We start from the raw sequence: 23,858 nt of genomic DNA, 5'->3' as shown, positions 1-23,858 counted from the left end.
TCTATACCAAAAATGTACATGGTGTAGTTCGTTCTATCCAGATGTCCCAATATCTATATATATCTGAGCAGAAGGCCATCGAAATGGCGAAAAGAACCACCACCACAAATGATAATATCGAACTGACCAGCGTAACCCAAGACCCTGGGCGTGCCGATCTGATATACTTCCTCGCACATGTGGGAGGCGGGCTCTTGCCTGTTTCATCGGTCCAGATCGGAATAGTGATCATCAGACAGGAGAAGAGTAGACAAAACTCAGGACCGTAGGGTTGATCCAACTATCGGCGCATCAAGGTGACTAGGTAGAGAACACAATAATAAAGAGTCTTCGAGAGATTGCAGGAGACATGATCGCGTTGGTGCCGCATTACAAGGGTTGTTACCTAGGTATTGGGTTGTGAAAGACTGACTAGGATACATCCGACTTGTGCGTCCGGATGCCCTGGATTGGAAATGATACTCCGCTTAAACAAGGTAAAAGCGGCGAGGGATGAATGCCAAACTCGAGGGGGAAATATATAGGCAATGGCAGAACAGGCACAGTGCAGTGCAGTGCAGTGCTGATGCGATGCATGCTAGATAGAAAAGGCAAGACAAGAGGAAAGGAAAAGAATAGTGCAATAGTTTCAAAATGGACCATCAACATGAGTGTTGTGCTGATCACGGAGTTAATCGGTGATGCAATCGAGGCTCAAGGTGGGCTCGGGAGATGGGGCTGGTTCACCCTTAGCTAACAGTAACACCCTTAACCCCCCCACATCCTACAGCTCTCTTCTCCCGACATTTGGACCTCCCTTGCCACCTTCCACCTCCCACAACCCCCTTCAGCTCCGGGTTATGAACCGTGCGAGAGGGTGCCCGTCGAGGTCGCAGATTCCCAACTTCCCTGCGCCCCCTCCGCATGTCCATGGTGGTGCGGGAACTGCGCTATCGAGATGGCCGCCTTCGTGCGCGTTTCAGGTCCGGCAAATGGCAATTTCCTGATCGGATATCCAGGTATCTCCGCCACGATGGTAAGCGCTCCCCGATCACCCCTGCTTGCACCGAGCTCGAGCTCGAAGGCTGCTCCCCCAAACCGCAGCTCAATGAACTGACCCTTTACAGCCCCGAGTCGAGGGTAAAGTCGAGATCAGGCCGAGTGTCGGTATTTCAGCGCCCGTCAATGTGTCGCTCGTGACCATTTCCCTCCTGCGTCGCGAAACAATCCACCCGTCGGCCGACTCCGTCACAAAGAAGCGCCTTGCTCCACCTCGCAAGGAGATCACAGATATCGTGGGCAAGGAGATGTTGTTGTTTCGATGTCCTGCTGGAAAAGAATACGAAGAGGTCATTGCTATGGATTTGCCATTCGTGCTATTCATCCCATTCGGCCGTGGAGGACGCGATGCTTCCAGACGAGTACCCCCGGCGAGCCTACAACTACCCAGCCGCACCGCCGAGACATACTACGAGATGGTGGTGATGGTTCAACAAGGGCATTCCGAACAACGAAAATACACGTTTCCGGTTCCAATTGCTCGCTATGACACATTGTCTACATTCGGCATGTATAATCGCCCAGAGTCGGCAGAGCGGGTCTCGGATCATTTGGTGACATTGGCCATATCACTCCCACGATGGTCCTACGGGCCTCTGGACCCTGTCAGTGTCTATGTCAAATTATCACCAAACCAGGATTGGATGGGCAAAGCTCGGAAAGTGACCATCAGCAAGATCACGATTGGCATTGACGAGGAGATCATCTACAACCACGAAGGCGACGAGCCCCAGCGCAAGGTCAAGACGTTGGCCAAAAAGACGGAAACAGTGGGCGTCAAGCTGCCACAATCAGGCTACCTCACCAACTTGGGACTGGTCTTTCCTGCCAAGGATCTGCGAGATTCCGAAGGCATTTTACCGCGAAGTCGTACAGCATTTCCAATGTACGGTGTAAGCGGATTCACAACTACCGCAAGTCTCTATAAAATCGAGTATTATCTCACCGTTCGAGTAAGTCTTCATCGACTACCAGACTAAATCTCAAATTCTAACACATGCGACAGGCGCATTTAACATCAGCGAGAGACATCACCATCCGGCAACCGATCGTGGTATGTCCACTCGATCACGCTGGATGCAAAGAAGAGATGGAAGCTATCGAACAAGCTGCACGAGATGCAGCACATGTGAATCCAGACAACCCGATGCTACCACTACCATCCATCATAAGGCCCAGCGATCCCAACGCCCTCAATTACCTCGGCGTGGCTCTGGTCGGCAACCAGAAGAAGCCACTCATCGATTGAAGCGCACATAAAGCAAGTCGGGCCTTTTTTCTCACTGGACCGTACTCGCATACGGAGCACATCTAATTGATCATGATCTCCCGAGTCGATTGAATGGACCGGGGCCCGCGACCCGGAAGTATACCACATCATGTCATGTCTTACGATTGCATTGAGCTTGGAGTTTGTTGCATGGCACGGACGCTTGTTCGTTCATTCTTGGGGTGGGGTGTTGGTGATTTTTCTAAAGAGGCAATGGAATTTCTTTCCTTGAGGATGGTGACTTCCTTTGCTTTTTCCGTGACAGACTGCGGTCTGCACAGCAGATAATCGCTATGGAAAATAAAATACGAAATGTAAATCCACCATCACACTTTAATCCCGGTACTATATTTCTAGGAATGCATGTCAACATGATCTGCCACAAGATTATCTGCCCAAGGCAGCGTCTACATATCTCAAACCACCGGAAATGACTGATATCACCTGGTGAATCAATGAATCTCGATTCCTCCAGAGATGGTTCCCACCGAGTCCGATCGAACCCACGATAGCCGCCAAGCCCAACCCACAGACAGCATACATATCCCAATTATTAGCCTTAAACGCCGACATCCGCGAATCCGCGGTCTGCAAATGCATCGGACGCAATTCCTTGCCATCTTTATCAAACCTCAACTCATGGTCATATATCATCTCCTCAACAAGATCAGCCGCATACTCCTTCCGACGTGACGCGATATGTGCAATACGCTGCAATCGAAGCACATTTCGCTTATAGGATTCACCTTCTCTGCATACAAGGATCTTCTTTATCTTTGCGTATATCTCATCCGAACTAAAGATGAATTTGTCGAGAGATTCAGCAACGCCACCGGCCACAAGCCGCGTCGTGTTTGAGATTTGGTCAAAGAATATTCCCATGGAGAGGATTGGTTTTCCGTGGAAAAGGGCTTCGTTGGCACTTGAGCCTCCGCCGTGAGTGAAATAGATCTTGGTAGAGTCGTGGTCGAGAATGGCGCGTTGGGGTGCGAAGAAGGGGAATAGCCAGTCTGGATGTTTGTTAGCTAGCATGTCTGCTAGACTAACGCCTGATTTCTCGTCCGTGGTCTTGATGTGGAAGGTCTCGTTGCCGGTGACATCTTTGCGGCCTGTTTCTGGAATGGCCCAGATCACTCCGTCGAGTAAATCCTCTTCCATTAAGCGAAGGACTCCGATTATGATTTTAGTGATATCTTGATGAGGTAGAATGATGTGTGTGCCTAGGGCGATGTATAACACGGACTTGTGCGAGTTCATGAATGTCTCATACTCCGTGTCTAGAGGAGGCCAAGTAGGACTCAAGAGCGGTCCTACAGCAGCGCAGGTGGGAGGCAAGTCTCGTGGAATCTCAAGGCCGACAAAAGAATTCACAAACAGAAGGTAGTCGGGCTTCTTCGGCTTATGGACTGGAAAATTGACACCGTTCTGGCTGCGCATTTTCCTGGTAAACGTGAACATTCTGATGATTGCCGGCAAGTCGCACAAAACAACCAACTCGTTCTTAATACGCAGCTGCATCGACGCATCTTCGGATGTCATAGTTCCAGGAAGTTGAAATCCAGGCTGTCCAGGGATATAGGAACAAGAAAGTTGTAGTGGCGGCCAGTTAGGACATACAATAGCAATGGGTATTCTATACTCGACAAGCATATCATTTGCAGCGTCCACAAAGAAATCCGCGACGATAAAGCTTGGACGGGAAGCCGCTACTATTTTCTTCAGGCCATGATAGGTCTGCGGCCAGTAGGAGTCAAACATGCATTTGGAAATGAAAGATGGTTCAATGCCCTTGCGAACATCCCATGCTTGCATGCGCCGGTAATGAACATCCAACTGGTCTGCCGTGGGTCCGGTACCCAGTAGATGAGTTTCAGTGACGAATCCATATTCTACCCCTTTGATCCAATTTTCTTGGCCATCGAGCGTTGCAAATTCGATTGTATGGCCTCGTTCGGCGAGGACCCTGCCGATCTCCAGCACGGGCGCTGCGTGTTATTGTAAGCGAATGACCCATTCACGTCAATGCCAGACAAGTACCGACCAGCATGAGTGAACCCTCCCGTGGTTGCCACGAGCAATATTTTCCGTGGTGGGTGTGTTTTGGAATCCATTATGTAGTGACAAGGCGGTGCTTCCGACAAAGTGCGCCAACTTAGTTCAGGTAGATGGAAGCCGCAGAGCTAGGGCTGTGGTGATATCATGTTCACCTGGCGTCCACTTATATAAGACGGGAATCCATGGATTTCGGGGGCCGAAAACGAAACCCGCTTGGAAGGCCACGGCGCCCCAAACCCCTCTCAATGCTAACATCCGGGCCGGGGTAGATCAGGCAACCCATTGTTGGGTTCAGTTTCAGTGCAGGGTCGAATTCCGATAAATGCGTAACGCTCGAGTAAATATTGGGTATCGAAAACGTGCTAGAAGCCTCCTATTCTCCAATCTTCAAGAATTCCATTGCGGCAGTCAACATGTCAGGGTCAACCACCTGCGTCTGCGTGCGTGCCTTTTCATTTTCAATATCCTGTAGGCATTCTTTCAATATTCCGAGAATGGCCCGGTACTGATGCGAGGACGGCCCGAAAGTCTCTAGGGCGTTTTGGAGGCTGTTGGATACCTAAACACCCGTTATGTCTTGTTCAACTGGATTTGTAGATTCACAACACCTACTTTGCGCAGAGTCTCATTGTAGTCTGCAAGATTTGACATCGCGAGGATATTCGAGTAGATGAGTAGATGAGTTGCCAGCAAAAAGTGCAGCGAAAGTGGGTGCTCTTATCGATAAGCCTCGATCTCCGATTTTCTCCTCCGCAACCTCTGATTCTGCGACTTACTCAAGCACATCATGGCCGACGCAGATGAAGAGGCCATTCGTGCCACTACGACGGAGGCTCCTCAGATCGAGACCGATCTGTCTGATGAGACTCAGGACTTCCGCCTGCTGAACCATCTCAACTTGTACCTGCCCACTGCTGCGATTGCTCTCCAACTTTGACTAACTTGTGCCCCAGCCTGTCCGACACATCCTCCGCCAGTCTCCCCCGCCGCGGCGAAAAAGACTTCGAGCCTAACCCGACCGAATTTCAAGCCGATGTTCTCTCCGCTTCGCGTGGGGCGATGCACAATGCGCTCGCACACCCGCGCATTCACCACCCCAAGACCCAGGTCGTTGGTATCTATGCGCCGGACGGACCTACACCTCCACCGCAGGCGATGGTCGATGAAAAGGGTTTAGGTGTGTCGTCGGATTATTGCGTCTGTGTCCCTGTCCCGAAGGGCCAGTACTTCAAGACAATTGGTCAAGCAGATCGGTGGAACCGCGTGTGGCTGCTCCCCGAAGAGGCGATGTACTTGATGGAACGAGGCAGTCTGGATATCAAGTGGCCGAGAGAGCTGTCCGGTATCGATGCGGATGACGTCAACGAGCCGCTCATCCCAATGAGTCTACAGGCGGCGTATGCATGCCTGCTTGGCCGTAGTGGCCTGACGCTCGAGCGGTATACCGTCTTTACTGGATTGAGGCGGCTGGGATATGCCGTTGTTAGAGCGTCTGGCTGGGATGATAATGCTCAAGCAGAGGATTCAAAGAACGAGATCAACAAGCATGCTTATACTGAGCCCCAACAACGTGGGCCTGGTCTCGCTGGTATCATTGGGCGCTGTTTCGCCTGGCTAGATGATCCTTTCGGTACGAGTTCCACCGCGGCTGGTCCGATCGTGGGATGCGGTATTCACCGAAACTACAGTATGTAAATTTGCTCTCGATTAATGTTCTCTTTCTAACTATTCGCAGCCGACGTATACCGCAAGCTCGCAACCATACCCTGGTACGACCCAGCAAAGGCAGAGACTAGGGATCCCCTCGACACAGATGCTCCCTTCCGAGTTATCTTCCACGTTTACAAGCCCTCAACACCGATCAAAAAATCCGCCTGGCCAACCCCAGATTTCCGTATTGCTGTGGTCAACGCCCGAGAGCAGACTTCAATCCCTACATTAGCACAGATCGGCGCGCTGCTGGAAAGCACGCCTCTGGACCCGCCCCGAGGCGAGAAGATGGACCGATTGATGTACATGCGGTTGCGACACGGATATCGCAATGTTGTTCTCGCGGTCGTTGACCAGGGCGTTACGAGTTTCCTGCGCATCAGTGACGCTGCATTCGGAAAGGAGAAGCTTTACGAGAACAAGGGTCCTCCCACGGGCCCGAAACGCGGTGGAAACTTCCGGCCGAAGAAGAGGTGATTGATTCTAGACTCATGAGTCCGACTATTGAGCTACGTGTCTCCGAACAGCAGTTCAAGCACTGAATCCCTGAGCCTAGTGATCGGCATACAAAGGGCCACCCCATGTCTCTCGACTTGAATGTCGAGTTGCCGACATGTGTGACAGTCTTGGCCATTGTGTCACTTCTTAATGGCATAAAAATGGATGAAGAACACAGGCGAAGAGCTGCTCCGCCGCATTTGCAACAATAAGAACCGTGTCGCACGAAGTCAAGTGACTCTGCGACTACATACTACTTTTGTACAGCCACGAGATAATGCAATGTTTCTGAACACTTTGATCTTTAGCAATTATAAATTTTCTTTTAGATCTCCTTTTGTTCCTTTCCAGGATATCCTCTAAATGACTTCAAATAGGCCTTGCAGACAGCTCATAGCCACGGATTTCGGTCCATGTAGAACCTCTTTCTTTGAACCGGCTGTACAGCACGGTCCGTTCATTGCAGGTCGTCTCGTCCTGCATATAATAGAGCACACAAGGGAACTGACTCATAAGTTCGTAAATCACTATATCGCCCTCTCTATGAAAATGCGTTTTTGCTCCCACCTCACAGTCTGTACATTTCACTCCGACTGCGGGCGCCGTCAAACACACAGGTATTATCCAGCGGTCCATATTGCTTCGTGATCACCTTCAACGATTCCTGCGCAACCAAACCACCTGCGAGCGAGGCGATATTGTGAAGTTCTCCACCTTCCGCACGGCGCAATTCCTGAATGGCCTTGTGAATGTTCTCCCGAGCATCGGAATCCAAAGGTGTCGGATCATCGCGCGTCAACAAGGCCAAGATTCGTTCCGTGTGGCTCTTCCACAATGCATCGTCGTTAATGGAGCGGTGGTCGTTAGAGGTATCTTGGATTTCATCGACCACTCCATCGAGAATCTGGGTAGCGATAAATACTGAGACTAGGGAGTCGGGGAATCCGAGCTGGGTTCGAATTGCTTTTAAGGTGATGGAATCGCTGTTGCTGCTGATCTGTGGGATTTGTCGACCGTGAACGACCTTGATGTGAGCGGCGTTCTTGCAGAATGCTTCGATGTCACGGTCGGGGATAGGAGGGAATCGTCGCTCGAGCTGGGTCTCTAGCTGGCGCACTGTGTTGGTCACTTCCTCCACATCGCGACGTGCTTTGGTTTTGTAGATATTCTGTAGCGAAACATAGTCTGCTGATTGGGCTTTCATATCAGGCAGGGAGCCTGGGAGAGGGAGGACTCCATGGGTGGTGTAGAAGAAGTGAATGGCGTGGGCGATGAGCCAGAAATCCACCGACTCGCTGTTCAGGTTATGGCATTGTTCCAGCTCGAAGATCTCACGGACAGTGCTGCGTAGGCTGAATGGAGCGATGGTTTTCAGGACGGCTGCCACGGCTTCGTCGAAGTTCTCTTCGCCACCTTCCGCATTGCTGGTGCGTGCTTTGGATCGCACGAATTCTCGGAACTCAGTCTTTTCCTTGTAATTGTCAGGTGCGTTGCCTCCATGTGACTGCTTCCACTGCTCTAGGAAGTGGAGGAGGATAAGGATGTATGGAACATGCCCGTGTTGGTGATCGTCCATGCTATCAAGATCATCCAGAGCTGCGTTAGTCGCGACGAGTTCAGGCCAGGGATTTAGCAGCCGCAAGTCTTGTGCAGACTCCGGATCAGGGTGGGTTTCCACGATGGGATATTCAGCAGGAAGTTGAAGGGAGAAAGTCGCAAAAAACCCGACAGAGTGGGTGTACAAGACGGGAATGCCCTGCTTTTGTGCTCTCTGAATGAGAGGGTCTAGCGAGGAACGCTTGGTAGGACCAGAAATGATAACCAGTTTGTGCTGGGGCAAGAAGTCGGGATCTTGAAGCAAGTCGGCAATAGGCTGGATAATCAATGTCAGGTCAAATATTTCAACGCGCTGAGGTTGACGTACCTCGGAGTTGAAGTCTCCCTTCACATCAGGGTTCAATTCTCTCAACAAGCGACAGGTTTCTTCTGCACGGGACTTTCCGAGTGACTCCTCTTCCAGAAAGAAATTCACACCCAGATCAGCTTCGGTGACAGTCGCGGGGTCCACGATAGTGAATCCACCGATACCCGGCAGAACGAGGTTCTTGAGAGCCTCTACGCCAACGACGCCAGAGACACCAGTGCTGTTCGCGCCGAGGGGACCATCGGAGTTGACCAACAGGACACGAGAGTCTTCTAGGGCTTGCTGTCCACTGGCTGCCCAGAGCCGCAGTTGGCGATCATACTTGCGCTCTTTCGATGTCGGCCCACCGTGGAACGATGCAGCCATGGTCGGTTGTGATTGAGTCGGTTGTGATAGTGGAAAACGAGACAAAAAAGATGAAAAAGAAGATTCAAGATCTCACAATTTCCCGTCTCTAGGTCAGGCGTAGACTGCTGTATCCAGTGTTTTGGTACAGTCGCAGTGCAGTGGGCGGTGAACTGACTAATCGTTGATGTGGGGTACGTTCCAATTATACCTGTTTCTATAAAGCTCCCTACCCGAAGGCGAACTTGTTAGCAACATGCCCTTCGAGTTAATAGACTTGACGATCACTTTGACCCAAAGCTTCAGTATGCTACATTTATTATACCGACCAAAAAATCGAAGCATCCGCGGAAAAAATCCACTGAAATACCCCTCCATCCTCTTATGATGCTCTCTATGCAAGTAAGCTATGTACTTGGCTTCTGCGACAGCCAATCATAACCATGGAAATAGGAAAGAGAGGCTAGAGATGCCTTTACATGGTAGTACAGGACTCTCTTCAGCGAGTGCAGTCTCGGTGGATCTTAATCATCATGTCACCGCAGCCCGCACTTGAGAGCCATTTCAGCCCTTTTTCTGTCGTATATGACAATCACGCGAAAGAGTCTACTTTATCTGACCGACGGACAAGTTCTTACATTCACCCCTAGCACTGGCTTTCAAAACCAGTACTGGTTCATCTATACCTTATCCATACCGCGATAACTAGTTATACCAGCGACAATCAGCTCACATTGGGACTGGGGAATACGGATGTTGCAGAGGAATTTTTCCATTTTATTCCAGTACAAGTTTGTAAGTTTACGGATTTTGTGCAGTGGATTATCAATCTTGACGTTATTCTAGGACGGTTGCCAGGAAATGCTTTCGAAAGCTGGCAGAGAAAATCGCGGTCTTTATTGCGCCTATATGGAGCAAGACAGTAGCTCCGAATCAATAATGTGGCATTTTGGTTGATATGAAGAGCGCTGCGTACATACAATATTCATACAACTTGGGTGTGAATATTTGCCTCTGATTAAAGGCAAATAATCTTGAGAAACTCTTAAAGGACCAGGCTGCGCGTAATCCTTCCTTATTGTGTCCGGTGCGTAGCCTTTCCGTGTACGAGGACCCCACCCCCACCATGGACAGGTTATTTCCGTCAACCCTCGGGAACTGGAGACCTAATGCATTGGTCGCATGGAACATGATCTTCATACTCTCACCGGCAGCGGGGAAGGTCTTTGCGGGCGGGATGGAATTGTTCAATGCATTCAGGATTGCCAGGGTTAACTTGACTAGAAAGATGGCTGTGTAGAGTTGAAAATGCCATCGCATACCTATAGATTGTTCCCACGCCCTCTAACATTCCCAGTCAAGAACAGACATTGAAAAAACGCGACTAGGAACTCTCGGAACCAACAACCCCACACTCCAAACGCCAATGACGCTATAGTGCAGACCTTCGACTTGTCAACGCCCCGGAACGTAGGAACTTGGGCATGGGCCGACTTTTCTGCTTCCCCTCGCCCCGCCTTCTTTTTTCTCCGCGTCTCTTCCCTCTACGTCTCACACCCACAGCCCGATTCCTATCCACTATGGCCGACGTCGAAGCCGCTAAGCGCGCTGCCGCTAAGACCGCTGTCGCAAACCACTACCCTAAGGATGCCCGCTGGGTCGGTATTGGCAGCGGCACGACCATCGTCTACGTCGTCGAGGCCATCAAGGCCCTCGGCGTCGATACCTCTGCCACCCGCTACGTGCCTACCGGTTACCAGTCCCGCCAGCTGATTGTCACCGCTGGTCTGACGGCCGTTGAGTTCGATGCTGTTCCCGCAGGAACCGTGTTGGATGTTGCTTTCGACGGTGCCGACGAGGTCGATGATGAATTGAACTGTATCAAGGGCGGCGGCGCGTGTCTTTTCCAGGAGAAGCTTGTCGCTATGCAGGCGAAGGAGTTCATCTGTGTTGCTGGTACGTGATTCTTCTGATTATAGAAAAAAAGACTTGAAGACATCCCACTGACTCATTTCCCCCTGCAGACTCGCGCAAACTCCAGTCTCGTCTCCTCAGCAGCTGGAAATATATTCCCATCGAGGTCGCCCCTATCGCTGCCTTCCGTGTTCTGCGCAAATTGAAGGAACTCGGCGCCATCGACCCCGTCGTTCGCCAGAACATGGACGCCAAGGAGGGTCCGTTGAAGACGGATCAGGGCTTCTTTCTCGTTGACGCACCCTTCCCGCCTATGCTCACCAAGTCGGATGTCCAGGCTGGTAAGGTCTCCGGCAAGGACAGCGTGTGGGAGGTGAACGAGCTGTCGGAGAAAATCAAGTCTATTGCCGGTGTTCTGGACGTGGGAATTTTCTCCGGTCTCACTGGTCCCCAGGCTACCGCTGCTGGAGGTGTTGGTGGACAGCGGCCTGTTGCGGCATACTTTGGTATGCCCGACGGATCGGTGTCGGTGCGCAAGGCCTCTTCCTAATCGAGCCTTGCAATTGACGCAGTTGACGACGTAAATAACCTTAGATGATACCAGATTTGCTTCCCAATGGAAGTAGAAATGAGAGATATTTACTCTTGGGCTGTCTACATATGACACTTGCATTTCAAAATGGTGGATCATTAGATTCGGTGAGTGGTATCAATGAGACTAGCATATGTACGCCGAGGGTTTATTTCACGCCCTTTCCCTTGGCCTCCGTCTCGCCCAACTCGCGCACAAAGATCTTCACAATTCCCTCGGGTACGTCGTCCTGGCCATCCTCAAAGCCAGGGCTGACTCCAATAGCAAGGTACTTGCCGTCACTACTGAAACCAACTGCTGCAACACTGGAGGGATACTTCTGGTACTGGCGAATACGACGCTTCGCAATTCCATCCCACAGCGCGACGACGCCATCTCCACCTCCGGATGCGAAAGTCCCGTGCACAGGGTGGAAAGCGAGAGCATTGACAGGGTAGACAACGTCAACACCATCCTCGGCTGTCTGGCGATGACATTTGAAAGCGTACTTGCGAGCTTGGGACTCAGGCGACGGGTCAAACCACTCGACTGCGACACGGCCCTCGATGCTGGAAGAGGCGTATCCGGCGTCATCGGGCATGCAGGCAACGCACCGTGTCATGAACTTCAGACTGCTCTCACGCCTTTGCCACGGCTCAATCTCGACCTTGTTTCCGTCGGTGCTTGCGCTGTCGGCTTGCGCTGTGAGAAGGGCGAGCGCCTTAAGATCGTAAATGTGTAGGGCGCGAGACGCCATGGCCACGACCAGCTTGGTCGCTGTGAGGGAGACAGAGAATGGTTTTGACGGGAGCGGGATGATTGCAGGAGCGGAGGTGGTACCGGCGTCAGGTCTGTGGACGTGGAGGGTAGAATCCCACGAGCCAGAGATGATGAGGTTGTGCTCGGGGCTGAAAACGACATTGCGCACACCGGCTTCATGGCTGCTCAGGACGGTCTGCTCGGATGTGTGGAGGTCAATTCTAGTCATGTTAGCATAAACCATTTCTCGCAAGCTCAAGTAGAGCTGTCATGCGAGCACTTACTTGCGGACATCCCAATCCAGCCCAGCTGTGTAGATCACGTTCTCATTGTCGCCGAAGCACACATCCAGAACCGGCGCGCGGTGTTCAAACTTTTGCAGCAGCTTGCCTTCACCGACTGTACCGTTCTCATCGCGCAAGTCGTAGAGGTAAACGTTCTTATCCCATGACGAAACAACGATGCGCGTGGAGTTAGGGTCGGGGGAGAACTTCAAAGCGGAGATGGCGTCTGTAGGCGGCGAAGCCACCGTGAATTGATCTATTACAGGTTAAAACAAACCCATTGGGCCAAAGATAGCAACTTACTTGACGACATTGTGGCGGTTAAGGTGGATGAATGCAGGTCAGAGATCAAGACAGAGAGCTCCTTGAGGGCCTTTTCTGCCGCAATATACCGCCGTGTTATTCCCCGCGGCTTTGATAAGAAAAAAGGTCACCACTTTTGAGCTCCATCATCGCCTTTTCAAAATGCCTTTTGCACAGCTCGTTATTGGGCCCCCGGGTGCGGGCAAGTCTACCTACTGCAATGGTATGCATCAGTTCTTTGGTGCTATTGGTCGCAAATGCTCCATCGTCAATCTTGACCCCGCCAATGACAAGACCTCGTACCCGTGTGCGCTGGACGTGCGCGATCTAGTGACGCTTGAGGAGATTATGGATGAGGATAAGCTGGGACCGAATGGAGCTACACTCTATGCTCTAGAGGAGCTTGAAGAGAACTACTCCTGGTTAGAGGAGGGACTGAAGGAGCTTGGAGGTTTGTTGACCTAGCCAGCCGGAACAAGCGCATGGCTGACTTCGTTGCGATATAGAGGACTATGTTCTATTCGACTGCCCCGGCCAAGTTGAACTCTTCACGCATCACGCTTCACTACGGAATATCTTCTTTCGAATCCAGAAACTGGGCTACCGAGTTCGTCACCATCCCCAACCCTTTAATGAATACAGCGAACACAGCTAACGAAGCCTTCCAAACAGCTAATAGTTATCCATCTCGTCGACTCATACACCCTCACGCTCCCTTCAATGTATATTTCCGCACTTCTCCTTTCTCTCCGCGCCATGCTCCAACTCGATCTTCCACATCTGAACGTCTTGACCAAAATCGACAATCTATCTAACTACGCCGACCTCCCATTCAATCTGGACTTCTACACCGAGGTTCAAGACCTTTCATATCTCCTGCCACACCTGGAAGCCGAGTCCTCGCGACTCACGAACTCGAAGTTTGGCGCGTTGAACCAAACGATTATCGATCTAGTCGAGGAATTCGGCCTCGTCGCTTTCGAGACCCTCGCCGTGGAAGACAAGAAGAGTATGATGAATCTTCTCCGAGCCATTGACCGTGCATCCGGATACGCATTTGGCCCCGCGGAAGGCGCCAACGATTCTATCTGGCAAGTTGCCGTTCGAGAAGGAATGGGCGTTACAGATGTACGAGATGTACAAGAGCGATGGTTAGATGAGAAAGATGAGTATGATGCCCTCGAGAGGGAGGAGGTGGAAGAAGTGGCCAAGCTGCACGAAGAAGCGAGTAAAAATGCCATGAACGAAGCTGCTTTGGACGACGAAGACGAGGACATGGAGAACTGGGGCCCGCTGCCGGATAGCGGAGTGACCGTTCGACGAAAGGAATGAAACCAAAACAAATCAATAATGAAATTAAATCAAAATGTATTATATCGTTCACGATCATGGGGTATCAATAACTGCAGTCCACATCCAATCTCTAATCCGAACCCTCACTCAAAAAACCATTCCCTCATCCTCGCTCTCATCCATAACACCCCCAGAGACAGGAACAGGAATAATACTCCCCTTCACCTCTCCGCCCAACAGATCACCAAGAACCCCTTCCTCCTCAACCCCTCTAACCCTAACAATCTCCCTCCTAGCCTTCGAAATAGCCTCCTCCTCTGCTTTCCGCATCGTCCCAGAGACTCTTAACACCCTGAACACACAAGCCCGCTCACGACCCCCGTTCGGCCGTCTCGCCCCAGCATCACCACCAGTAGCCGGGACATGACTCATATATGTAAGCGTGGACCAAACGAGCCGGAAAGCAGCGCGCGGAACGCGGATTATGGCTGTTGATGTTGCAGGGGAGAGGTATTTAACTGTTTCCGTTAGCCTTTTGCTTGTGCTTGGAACTTCACCATTGAAGCTGGAAGGCAGACACACTGTTTACACCCGTGGCAGAGGCACCGCCTAGTTTGCCGACGCCCCAGTCTCCGTACATCTCGGCGACTTCTTCTCGAATCATTTTTGCTAGGAGACCTGGTGTGAGCGCGTCGGAGGTTGGAGAGTGGATTGATAGGTGGGCTGATTGGGGGTTCAGAGGTTTGGATTTGGTGGTCGGCCAGGTTGTCGGGTCGGGGTATAGGATATCGACTAGGAGGTAGCGGTTCTTGAGGCGGACCATTTTGTGTGGTGATTAGAGTTGGAATTGGGGAAGGTAAATGTGAAGGTGAAAAAGAAGTTGGAGTTTGCGACAAGCGATAAGCGATAAGAGCTTATCGGGATAGCAGGGCTCGAGTATACTCGCTCTTCAGATTCTCCGGCGGCTCCTACCACTTTACTCTACTTCTCTACGCAGACTTTGCCAGACAATACTTAGATGAGGGTGCCCTCGCTACGTTCGGAAGAAAATGTGGATATCATGCAATGGGCACGTTCATTAGTCCCAATTCTAGTCATCTAAACAAATTAAACAGATCCGTAGTCGGGCGTTGCACCGTTTTTGTTCATGGCAAAACCCGGTCATGCCCACAAGGGGCGCAGTACATGAGATACACAAAACTGCCAAACAGAAACCAAGGGGTCAACCTTCCAAACTCCACCACCCCCCCGCGCGGAGGGCGGACTGTATGCTACCAGCTGTCCAAAAGAGAAAATCACAGGTTGACCTCGACACGGCCCTCGGCACCGCCCTTCTGGAGGGTGGGCAGAAGGTAGGTGATGTCGTCCCAGGGGTGACGGTACAGACCGGTGCGCAGGCGCTTCTGGTCCAGGTAGTGAGCAATCAGACCGATGGAGCGGCCCAGAACGAAGAGACCGTTGAGGACACCCATGCGCATGTAGTCCTCGACCTCTTCGGCGGAGAAGGCACCGCAGTTGCGGAGCAGGTCAACGAAGCAGACAGCAACGCAGCCGTCGACGTTGAGGATGAGGTTGTCCTTCTTGGAGGTGGTGACGGACTCGACCGCAATGGCGTAGTCGAGCAGCTTGGTGCTGGGGAAGTTCTTCTTGACGAACTCCTTGACGAGCTCGACACGGAGATCGGGGTTGTTGCGGGACTTGACCTTGTGGCCAATACCGGGGATGAGCTTGTTCTCCTTGCGCATAATGTCGACGAAGTCGCGGGGGCTGAGACCCTTGTCGAAGGCCTTGGTGAACTCCTCAGCGGCACCGTCCAGGGCACCACCGAAACGCGAACCAATGGTCAGGAGACCAGCAACCAGGGAGGAGATGAGGTCCTTTCCAGCACGGGTAGTGATAATAGTGTTCATGGCACCGGACACGGCGGGACCGTGGTCGGCAGTGAGCATGAGAACCATCTCGAGGAACTTGCTAGCGTAGCGGGGCAGGCGGCGGCGGAACCACAGCAGAGACATGACACCACCGATGCCGATGTCCTCTTTGAAGACATCGGAGATGGGCATACCGGCGTAGAGCAGCTCCTGGCCACGGTCGTCGGAAATGGTGGAGATAAAGGCAGCGGGCTTACGGATGAGACCGAGCTCTTGGGCCCAAGCGTAGTCAATGGGGATCTTGGGGACGATGGGCTCAGCGGCGGGCTTGACGGAGCCCTTCGCGACTTCAGCGTCGTAAACCTGCTTGAGGAGCTGGGGAAGATCCTCGAAGGTCTCGGGGACGTGGATGCCAGCCTCGCGCATGGCCTTGTTCTTGTAGACAGCAGTCTCCATCTGGGAGTTGGCGGAGGCACCGGCGTGACCGAACTGAACCTCAGTCTTGAACATGCTGGCGCAGGTACCGATGGCCCAAGCAACAACCGGCTTGTTGATGGTGCCCTCCTTGATGGCCTCGATCACACGGTACTCCTCAACACCACCGACCTCACCGAGGAGGACGAGGATCTTGCACTCAGGCTCAGCCTGGTAACGGAGCAGGTGGTCAATGAAGGTGGTACCGGGGTAACGATCACCACCAATAGCGACACCCTCGTAGACACCGTCGGTGTTCTGGGAGATAATGTTGTTCAACTCGTTGGACATACCACCGGACTTGGAGACGTAGCCGACGGAACCCTTGCGGTACAGCTTGGAGGCGACGATGTTGTCCATCATACCACCAGTGTTACCGATCTTGTACGCACCGGGCTTGATACCACCGACAGTGGCGGGACCGATGATAGTGATGCCCTTCTCCTTGGCGGTGACCATGATCTCACGGGCACGGCGCTCGGGGACACCCTCCGCAATGATGGCAATGGAGCGGATCTGGGGGCAGTTCATGAGCTCCATGGTGGAGCTGTAGACGGAGCGGGAGGAGGCGAAGTTGACAACGGTGTCAACATCGGGGTGCTTGGCCATGGCCTTCTCAACATCCTGGTAGACGGGAAGGAGGGTCTCGCTGGTGCCCCAGTACATCTTGCTGACGAACTGGCCACCAAAGGTGTAGATGATACCGGCCACGGAGGGGGTAGTACGCTTGCAAATGAAGTCAAAGTCGAGCATGCCCTGCACGGCTCGGGGTTGCATGCCACTGCAGAATTGGTCAATATGGGTTCGTGCATGGCGGGGTACATTGGGTTCTCGGAGGACTCACTATACGAAGCATCGTGTCTTGTTGTGGAAGAGGGCGTGGCTAGAGGGAGAGAGGGCACGGGAGGGAGGGTTGAAACGGGTGATGTTGTCGTTGGCCGACTGAATGCCGTTGCCGGCAGAAGTAGTAGAGGGCATGGTGAATCTATTCCAGTTAGAATTGGGAAGAGAAGGGATGGGTGACAACCAAGGCGAGGCAGGCACCTTATGGCAAGGGGAACGTACCAAATGTGAAAAGCCGCTCAATGAAGTAGATGGGAAGAAGAAGGAGGAGGGAGAGATCTAAGGGAATCTAGAGAAAAGGGCCGCGGGGCGAGTACTCGCAGGTACGGTGTACAGCTCCTCCCGTTTTTTTGCGCACTAGCGAATGTTGAGCTCGTTGCTCCCCAAAGTCTGTGAAGTACCGGGTACCGCCGATACCAGGCGCCCCACCCGTGGGTCCCTTCTGTTACAGATACGTTACACTCCCAGCTTATAGCTGTCATCGATTCCACCACCGAGTTGTATTTAGCTACTAGCTAGATGCTGAATGCATCAATAGACTCAATTGGCCATCCTCGGTATTCTATACCAAGTACTACAGCTTATTTCGAGGTAACTTTCTTTAACTGGTTCCTCGGTGACCGGTCACGCAGCAACACTAAAAAGAAAGTTCCCAGAGCTACTGTGTAGATCGGATTCCGGGCGGTGACCCAACAAAAAGTAAGCGGTGTCGGGCCGTGTACAGGTGACTACCGCGTGGATCTGAGTACTAGGTCCAGTAAGGGGCTTAGAAGAAGTACCTGGTACCTGAGTTTACGACAATTACGGTCCCAACGAGACCACCCCACCTTCGCAGTTACTTTTTTCATCGTCTCAACCGGTGGAGCACCCCTCAATTGTACGCTGTAATCTCCAGCACAACTTTTTTCTCTGTACGCCGTACACTCCATTCTGCTTTGCCCATATTCCTCTATCTCCTCCTTCCATCCTTTCTTCTCTTCCCCATCTTCCCTCCCTTCACACCACATCTACACATCATGTCCGCCAAATCTATTCTCGAGGCCGACGGCAAGGCCATCCTCAACTACCACCTTACTCGGGCTCCCGTCATCAAGCCCTCTCCCCTTCCTGCCTCCTCTACACACAACCCTCCCGCTCGTCTCGCCTCTCTTCACTTCCCCGATGACAAGGCCGTCAAGGATGTCCTTGACCAGGCTGAGGTCACCTACCCGTGGCTCTTGGTCTCCGGCTCCAAGTTTGTTGCTAAGCCCGATCAATTGATCAAGCGCCGAGGCAAGAGCGGTCTCCTCGCTCTCAACAAGACCTGGGCTGAGGCCCGTGAGTGGATTGAGGCTCGTGCCGCCAAGGACGTCCAGGTTGAGACCGTCACCGGTGTTCTGCGTCAGTTCCTCGTTGAGCCCTTCGTGCCTCACCCCCAGGAGACTGAGTACTACATTAACATCCACTCCGTCCGTGAGGTAAGTTAAGCTCCACCTGTCAATTCGATGTGCTAGACTCTAACATACCTAACACAGGGTGACTGGATCCTCTTCACCCACGAGGGTGGTGTTGATGTCGGTGATGTTGACGCCAAGGCTGAGAAGCTCCTCATCCCCGTCAACCTGAAGAACTACCCCTCTAACGAGGAGATCGCCTCCACCCTGCTGGCCAAGGTGCCCAAGGGTGTCCACAACGTCCTGGTGGACTTCATTTCCCGCCTGTACGCCGTCTACGTTGACTGCCAGTTCACCTACCTTGAGATCAACCCTCTCGTTGTCATCCCCAACGCCGATGCCACCTCCGCCGAGGTTCACTTCCTTGACCTCGCGGCCAAGATCGACCAGACTGCCGAGTTCGAGTGCGGTACCAAGTGGGCTATTGCTCGCAGCCCCGCCGCTCTGGGCATGCCCACCCTGCCCTCCGCCGACGGCAAGGTCAACATTGACGCTGGCCCGCCTATGGAGTTCCCCGCCCCCTTCGGCCGTGAGCTGAGCAAGGAGGAGAAGTTCATCTCCGACATGGACGCCAAGACTGGTGCTTCCCTCAAGCTGACCGTCCTCAACGCCCACGGTCGTGTCTGGACCCTCGTTGCTGGTGGTGGTGCCTCCGTCGTCTACGCTGACGCCATTGCCTCCGCTGGTTTCGTTAGCGAGCTGGCCAACTACGGTGAGTACTCCGGTGCTCCCACCGAGACTCAGACCTACAACTACGCCCGCACCGTCCTGGACTTGATGCTGCGCGCCCCCAACCACCCCGAGGGCAAGATCCTCTTCATCGGTGGTGGTATTGCCAACTTCACCAACGTTGCCAGCACCTTCAAGGGTGTCATCCGCGCCATCCGCGATGTCGCCCCCGTCCTCCTTGAGCACAAGGTCCAGATCTGGGTCCGCCGTGCCGGTCCCAACTACCAGGAGGGTTTGAAGAACATCAAGTCCGCCGGTATTGAGCTCGGTCTGGACATGCACGTCTACGGCCCCGAGATGCACGTCAGCGGTATTGTGCCTCTGGCCCTGCAGGGCAAGCAGACCGACGTCAAGGAATTCGGCGCATAAATGAAATGATTTGGTTTTGGCTTTTTGTTTCTGCAGCGTCCCCGTCCGTTGCATGGGTTTGTGGTATAATGCATGGCATGATATGATTTGGGCCCGAGTCTCGATATTCGGGTCCGTTTTTTAACTGGTCGTGGATATGGCGTTTCTTCCTGTCCGGCCGAAAAGACCGGATGCTTGTGCCGACGTCTAGTACAATGATTAGATTTCCTTTATGTTCACCTACCGGGGGATAGAGATGTGAGGTCCCATCGGATAATATCAGTGATGATACACGAGTTATTCCAGTAATAATAGCTGAGCGCAGCGACGCTATCAAGTAAATGAAAGTATCTCAGAAATCCCTTTTAATCACAATTAATTTAATAGAAATGTCGAGGAAGGCCAACACCATGTCCATATTCACCCCAGATTCTGTTCCGCCGTGGAGGATCGGTATAAAGTCACATGACCAAAAATACAGCCCGTCACAAAAAAGACTCCACACAAGCTCCGATGGATCTCTGCACCCCGGATTGACAGGGGAGCTCTTAGCTTCCGTAAAAACAGATCTTCAGGGACGCCAATAAGCTATGGACCGTGCTGGGGTTGGACATTGGCGGGTGCAGGGGCGCGTTACCGCAGCCGCTTCCGCTGTCCCGAGGTTAGGGCCGGACGAACGGGTCATAAGAGCTCCTTTCTTTTTGCGGTTGGGTGTGGAGCTGGTGTTCCCATTGACTGATTGGTAGTTTGAGGATAGATGGGAGGTATAGGCTGGCATTGTTTGAAAGGTTTGGAGGACTTGGCTTTGAATTTGGAATCGGATTGATTTTGGATTTGTAGCTTTTCAAATTTATACCGATGCGTTGGTTTGATTGGGTGGTCTACTTTGTCACTCCATCGGCTTTACAGATACCGACCAAGAATCTGGGGCGTTCTTCTCTTTCCAAGATCTATTCATTGATCATCTATTGGGTTAATACTATTGACTTTGGCTGAACCTTCAGTCTAAGTTCAATTTGTTGATATGTTAGCCCTAGGCCCGGTGGGGAAAACCGGGCTACATCTGTCATATTGGCCGCAGTCCCACAATATATTCCATGTATGCCCACTGCGATGTACTCCCAAGCTTCCACCACAGCGATTCTGCAAATAGTGACCCTGTAAATAGGGATAAGCTTCCCAAAAATATAATTGGCTTTCAATGTGATGAATCACGGTTCTGATCACCGCTCATGTGACCGGCATTCCGAGGCAAACGCCAGAACTCTGTCTCCAGGCCACCTTACACGATACTGTTGCCACAGGGCAAAATCCAAATGAAGATGGGAAAAAATGTGCATTGTTACCAAATAGCCGGAAGGAGCATTATACTCGCGTCAACAGCTTTGAGCCGGGAATGAGATGACCCGGTTTGCCTCGACAAGACATCAAGTAATCACAACAACCCCCCTTGGCCGGGGAGCAGTCAGTGGAAGGTGAGTAAGTTCTTAGGTTTGAAAATGAAGTCGTCTCCCGTACCAGTGGCTAATGTATCTCGCCTTATAGGGGGGTCTCAAACTCAAATGCCTGCTTTTTAATCTTGTCTGTGGACTATTTCTGACCTTAGAGATAAAGAATCCTGTAGAGATTGGTGGAACTATGATCGAAAATGATGTTATTCGACGGGGTGTGAGTGCAAGGAGTGACGTCCAGACCCGGAGCAGATGCCGTTAACCGTGTTTCGGCCCACACTGGAGTGGAATCCGGGGTGTTCGCCAATGGTTCTGGATCGATAAAGCCGGTGGGAAGAAGGTGGATGCTAATATCCGGTCCTGTGATCGGCGTTAGATACGGCCCGTGATTACTGAATTGCACTTCCCAAAAAGGTAAAACTGACCAGGCCTGAAGTATATCAATCGGCCGATCTCACAGCATTGAATGGAATCCATATACGCTCTATAGTCGGATTTACTTCTTGCTTCTGACAAAATGGGTTCAATTTTCAAGAATTTCCTAGGTCTCTCTGAGGCCAAGGATGCAGGCAGCTGCCCCATTTCCCCGTCGAAGAAACCTGTCAGGGCTCTTCCTGCTTCATGGTACCTTTCCGAAGAGCTCTACCAGCTTGAGCGTCGAGCCCTCTTCTCTAAGAAATGGCTCCTCACAACACATTCAATGCGCATTCCTAATTCTGGCAACTGGTCTCGTTACAGTATCGCCGGATACCCGTTCATCCTTGCTCGCGGCTATGACAACAAGATCAAGGCATTCCACGACATCTGGAAAGAACGCTTTAACGACGAGCTTGCAGAGACCCTCTTGACCAACGATAAGTACGGCCTCGACACCATCCACGTCCACACCGATTTGAACAACTTCATCTGGATTAACCTCGATGCTGGCGAACAACCCGAGATTTCCTGGGACCGTGATTTCAAAGATATCGACCTCCAGCCCCGCTTCAAGCACTTCAACTTCAAAGATTACGTCTACGACCACAGCTGGAAAATGGACGGACAATATAACTGGAAACTCCTTGCCGACAACTACAACGAGTGCTACCACTGCTTGACAGCGCACCCCGACGTGCCTGCCATCGCAGATCTCAGCACCTACGACGTGGACACCAAGGACGGCAGCATTATCCATTTTGCGAACGCCAAACAGGAGACCATTGATGCTGGACTCGAAATTGCCAGCACCTATTACTTCCCCAATGCATCGATGACCATCACACCCCACTTCTTTTTCATGCAGCGCTTCGTCCCGACGTCGCCCACTCACTGCGATATGCTCTACGAGATCTACCGTAACAAGGGCTCTGATGAGAAGGATTTCCAGCACATCAATGAGATGTACAAACGCATCATGTCGGAAGACAAGTTCCTCTGCGAGGGAACGCAAAGAAGCCTGAAGACTGGTGTCTTTGTTAATGGTCTCCTGCATCCTCATATGGAGAAGGGGCCTCTTTATTTCCAGTCTGTTGTGCGCGATAAATTGATGGAGCATTTCGAGCGCGAGCAAGAGGCCGGAGGTCAGATCTGGCCTGCTCAGGTCGATGAGAGGAAAGCTCAGATGGAGGCTATGATCAGGAAGGATACCAAGACAGATTATCATGCGTCGCTTGGGTATGAGGATGTTAAGTCTTCTATGGTGATGAATACTCAGGTTACTGAGACCGTTGTGTTTTAATTACTTGGTTGTAAGATTTCTTTATACAGTTTTGTTATAGTGCAGCGTTTGAGTTAGGTTTGAATTCAGATTGACTGTGAATACAAACAGTAGAAACATTCTTTTATAGTGTGCTGAACAATCTTCTGCTCGATACACTTCGCTAAACTGTCTTGTAAACGTCATGATACGGAACAAGTCATCAACCACTGTCGGTAATAGCTGACGTAGTTGACTGCGGCTAACGTACACTCCAAGATATCCACAAGGTCTTGCCCCATATCGGAAGCATCCCGACTTGCACCTCTAAGTCCGACGGACCGAAGAATGCACAACACGAGAGATCCACTCCCATCTCACATGTCTTGGGCACCATACCAAACATTGAGATCCAACACTTATTCTTGCACATGGCGCTACTCACTACCTGTGCATCGCTGACCTTTAGGCAACAATACGATTACGACAAACTTATATTAGTATATTCTAAGCTAAATTTAGTATAGTTGTTCGTAAAAGTGTAGAGGATAGGTAAAAAAAAAAATAGAAAGGTACGGTCGGGAATATAGCGTGGTCCTAATTATATAAGAAGGCCTTAGTCCGAAATCTAGGAGAATAGCGTGATCCGAAATACAGAAGTGACCTTGTGCATTTCGGACCAAGCTAAAAACTCCTACATTTTGGACCAAAAATGCCCGCCTAGGGATAGTAACTTTGAACCTCTATATTAAATCTAATTCAATAGCTATAAATAAATAGTCTTTATATCTATAGCCTGAAGAATAGACAGCTATAAGGAAAAATATAATATATATCAATACCGCTTATATAAGACTATCTTTTGAGCCGGTTTTCGACTACTAGAGTTGGGGTTCGGGTTAGCGCGGGTTTTGGCGCAGCCTAGTTCTGGGTGCAGAACCCAAAACCCGCGTTGGGTTGGGCTGGGTTTTGATTCCAGAACCATTCGCAGGTTTTGGCGCAGACTAAGGACACCATGTTCTGCTTCGGATTTGGACGAAGCGCCTGCATAGCCTCGACGCATCTAGTTA

General features: G+C 51.6%; 12 protein-coding genes across 12 annotated transcripts; 6 read left to right on the top strand and 6 right to left on the bottom strand.

Annotated features, from left to right (window-relative positions):
- Positions 1-937: 937 nt before the first annotated feature.
- On the top strand, positions 938-2,287 carry N7443_000239 (arrestin C-terminal domain-containing protein; the record flags this gene model as incomplete). Its single annotated transcript, XM_056880295.1, has 3 exons — positions 938-1,015; positions 1,107-1,991; positions 2,045-2,287. 3 exons carry the CDS (start codon positions 938-940, stop codon positions 2,285-2,287), a joined length of 1,206 nt encoding a protein of 401 aa, XP_056745533.1.
- A 408-nt stretch (positions 2,288-2,695) lies between these two features.
- Positions 2,696-4,419, bottom strand: N7443_000238 (glycosyltransferase; the record flags this gene model as incomplete). Its single annotated transcript, XM_056880294.1, has 3 exons — positions 2,696-3,871; positions 3,926-4,293; positions 4,350-4,419. 3 exons carry the CDS (start codon positions 4,417-4,419, stop codon positions 2,696-2,698), a joined length of 1,614 nt encoding a protein of 537 aa, XP_056745532.1.
- Positions 4,420-4,736: 317 nt separating this feature from the next.
- Positions 4,737-5,014, bottom strand: N7443_000237 (Ribose-5-phosphate isomerase; the record flags this gene model as incomplete). Its single annotated transcript, XM_056880293.1, has 2 exons — positions 4,737-4,922; positions 4,976-5,014. The coding sequence occupies 2 exons, from the start codon at positions 5,012-5,014 to the stop codon at positions 4,737-4,739; spliced, it is 225 nt and encodes a 74-aa protein (XP_056745531.1).
- A 136-nt stretch (positions 5,015-5,150) lies between these two features.
- N7443_000236 (tRNA-splicing endonuclease subunit SEN54 family protein) lies at positions 5,151-6,550 on the top strand (the record flags this gene model as incomplete). The annotated part of the gene is made up of 3 exons (XM_056880292.1): positions 5,151-5,263; positions 5,317-6,050; positions 6,099-6,550. The coding sequence occupies 3 exons, from the start codon at positions 5,151-5,153 to the stop codon at positions 6,548-6,550; spliced, it is 1,299 nt and encodes a 432-aa protein (XP_056745530.1).
- A 589-nt stretch (positions 6,551-7,139) lies between these two features.
- Positions 7,140-8,861, bottom strand: N7443_000235 (NEDD8-activating enzyme E1 regulatory subunit; the record flags this gene model as incomplete). The annotated part of the gene is made up of 1 exon (XM_056880291.1): positions 7,140-8,861. One exon carries the CDS (start codon positions 8,859-8,861, stop codon positions 7,140-7,142), a length of 1,722 nt encoding a protein of 573 aa, XP_056745529.1.
- A 1,559-nt stretch (positions 8,862-10,420) lies between these two features.
- N7443_000234 (ribose-5-phosphate isomerase RKI1) lies at positions 10,421-11,304 on the top strand (the record flags this gene model as incomplete). The annotated part of the gene is made up of 2 exons (XM_056880290.1): positions 10,421-10,796; positions 10,865-11,304. 2 exons carry the CDS (start codon positions 10,421-10,423, stop codon positions 11,302-11,304), a joined length of 816 nt encoding a protein of 271 aa, XP_056745528.1.
- A 190-nt stretch (positions 11,305-11,494) lies between these two features.
- On the bottom strand, positions 11,495-12,681 carry N7443_000233 (WD40 repeat domain-containing protein; the record flags this gene model as incomplete). The annotated part of the gene is made up of 3 exons (XM_056880289.1): positions 11,495-12,305; positions 12,369-12,624; positions 12,672-12,681. 3 exons carry the CDS (start codon positions 12,679-12,681, stop codon positions 11,495-11,497), a joined length of 1,077 nt encoding a protein of 358 aa, XP_056745527.1.
- A 152-nt stretch (positions 12,682-12,833) lies between these two features.
- On the top strand, positions 12,834-14,003 carry N7443_000232 (GTPase GPN2; the record flags this gene model as incomplete). Its single annotated transcript, XM_056880288.1, has 3 exons — positions 12,834-13,122; positions 13,178-13,278; positions 13,344-14,003. The coding sequence occupies 3 exons, from the start codon at positions 12,834-12,836 to the stop codon at positions 14,001-14,003; spliced, it is 1,050 nt and encodes a 349-aa protein (XP_056745526.1).
- Positions 14,004-14,111: 108 nt separating this feature from the next.
- Positions 14,112-14,787, bottom strand: N7443_000231 (Rpp14/Pop5 family protein; the record flags this gene model as incomplete). The annotated part of the gene is made up of 2 exons (XM_056880287.1): positions 14,112-14,482; positions 14,547-14,787. 2 exons carry the CDS (start codon positions 14,785-14,787, stop codon positions 14,112-14,114), a joined length of 612 nt encoding a protein of 203 aa, XP_056745525.1.
- Positions 14,788-15,259: 472 nt separating this feature from the next.
- On the bottom strand, positions 15,260-17,287 carry N7443_000230 (uncharacterized protein; the record flags this gene model as incomplete). The annotated part of the gene is made up of 2 exons (XM_056880286.1): positions 15,260-17,090; positions 17,154-17,287. 2 exons carry the CDS (start codon positions 17,285-17,287, stop codon positions 15,260-15,262), a joined length of 1,965 nt encoding a protein of 654 aa, XP_056745524.1.
- Positions 17,288-18,168: 881 nt separating this feature from the next.
- aclA (putative ATP citrate lyase subunit (Acl)) lies at positions 18,169-19,683 on the top strand (the record flags this gene model as incomplete). The annotated part of the gene is made up of 2 exons (XM_056880285.1): positions 18,169-18,609; positions 18,667-19,683. The coding sequence occupies 2 exons, from the start codon at positions 18,169-18,171 to the stop codon at positions 19,681-19,683; spliced, it is 1,458 nt and encodes a 485-aa protein (XP_056745523.1).
- Positions 19,684-21,630: 1,947 nt separating this feature from the next.
- On the top strand, positions 21,631-22,830 carry N7443_000228 (aromatic ring-hydroxylating oxygenase subunit alpha; the record flags this gene model as incomplete). Its single annotated transcript, XM_056880284.1, has 1 exon — positions 21,631-22,830. One exon carries the CDS (start codon positions 21,631-21,633, stop codon positions 22,828-22,830), a length of 1,200 nt encoding a protein of 399 aa, XP_056745522.1.
- Positions 22,831-23,858: the final 1,028 nt, after the last annotated feature.

This window comes from Penicillium atrosanguineum (assembly GCF_028827265.1).
Source record: "Penicillium atrosanguineum strain IBT 20685 chromosome Unknown utg000001l_segment0_segment0, whole genome shotgun sequence".
NCBI lineage: Eukaryota > Fungi > Ascomycota > Eurotiomycetes > Eurotiales > Aspergillaceae > Penicillium > Penicillium atrosanguineum.
This window is presented reverse-complemented; position numbering and strand designations above follow the sequence as displayed.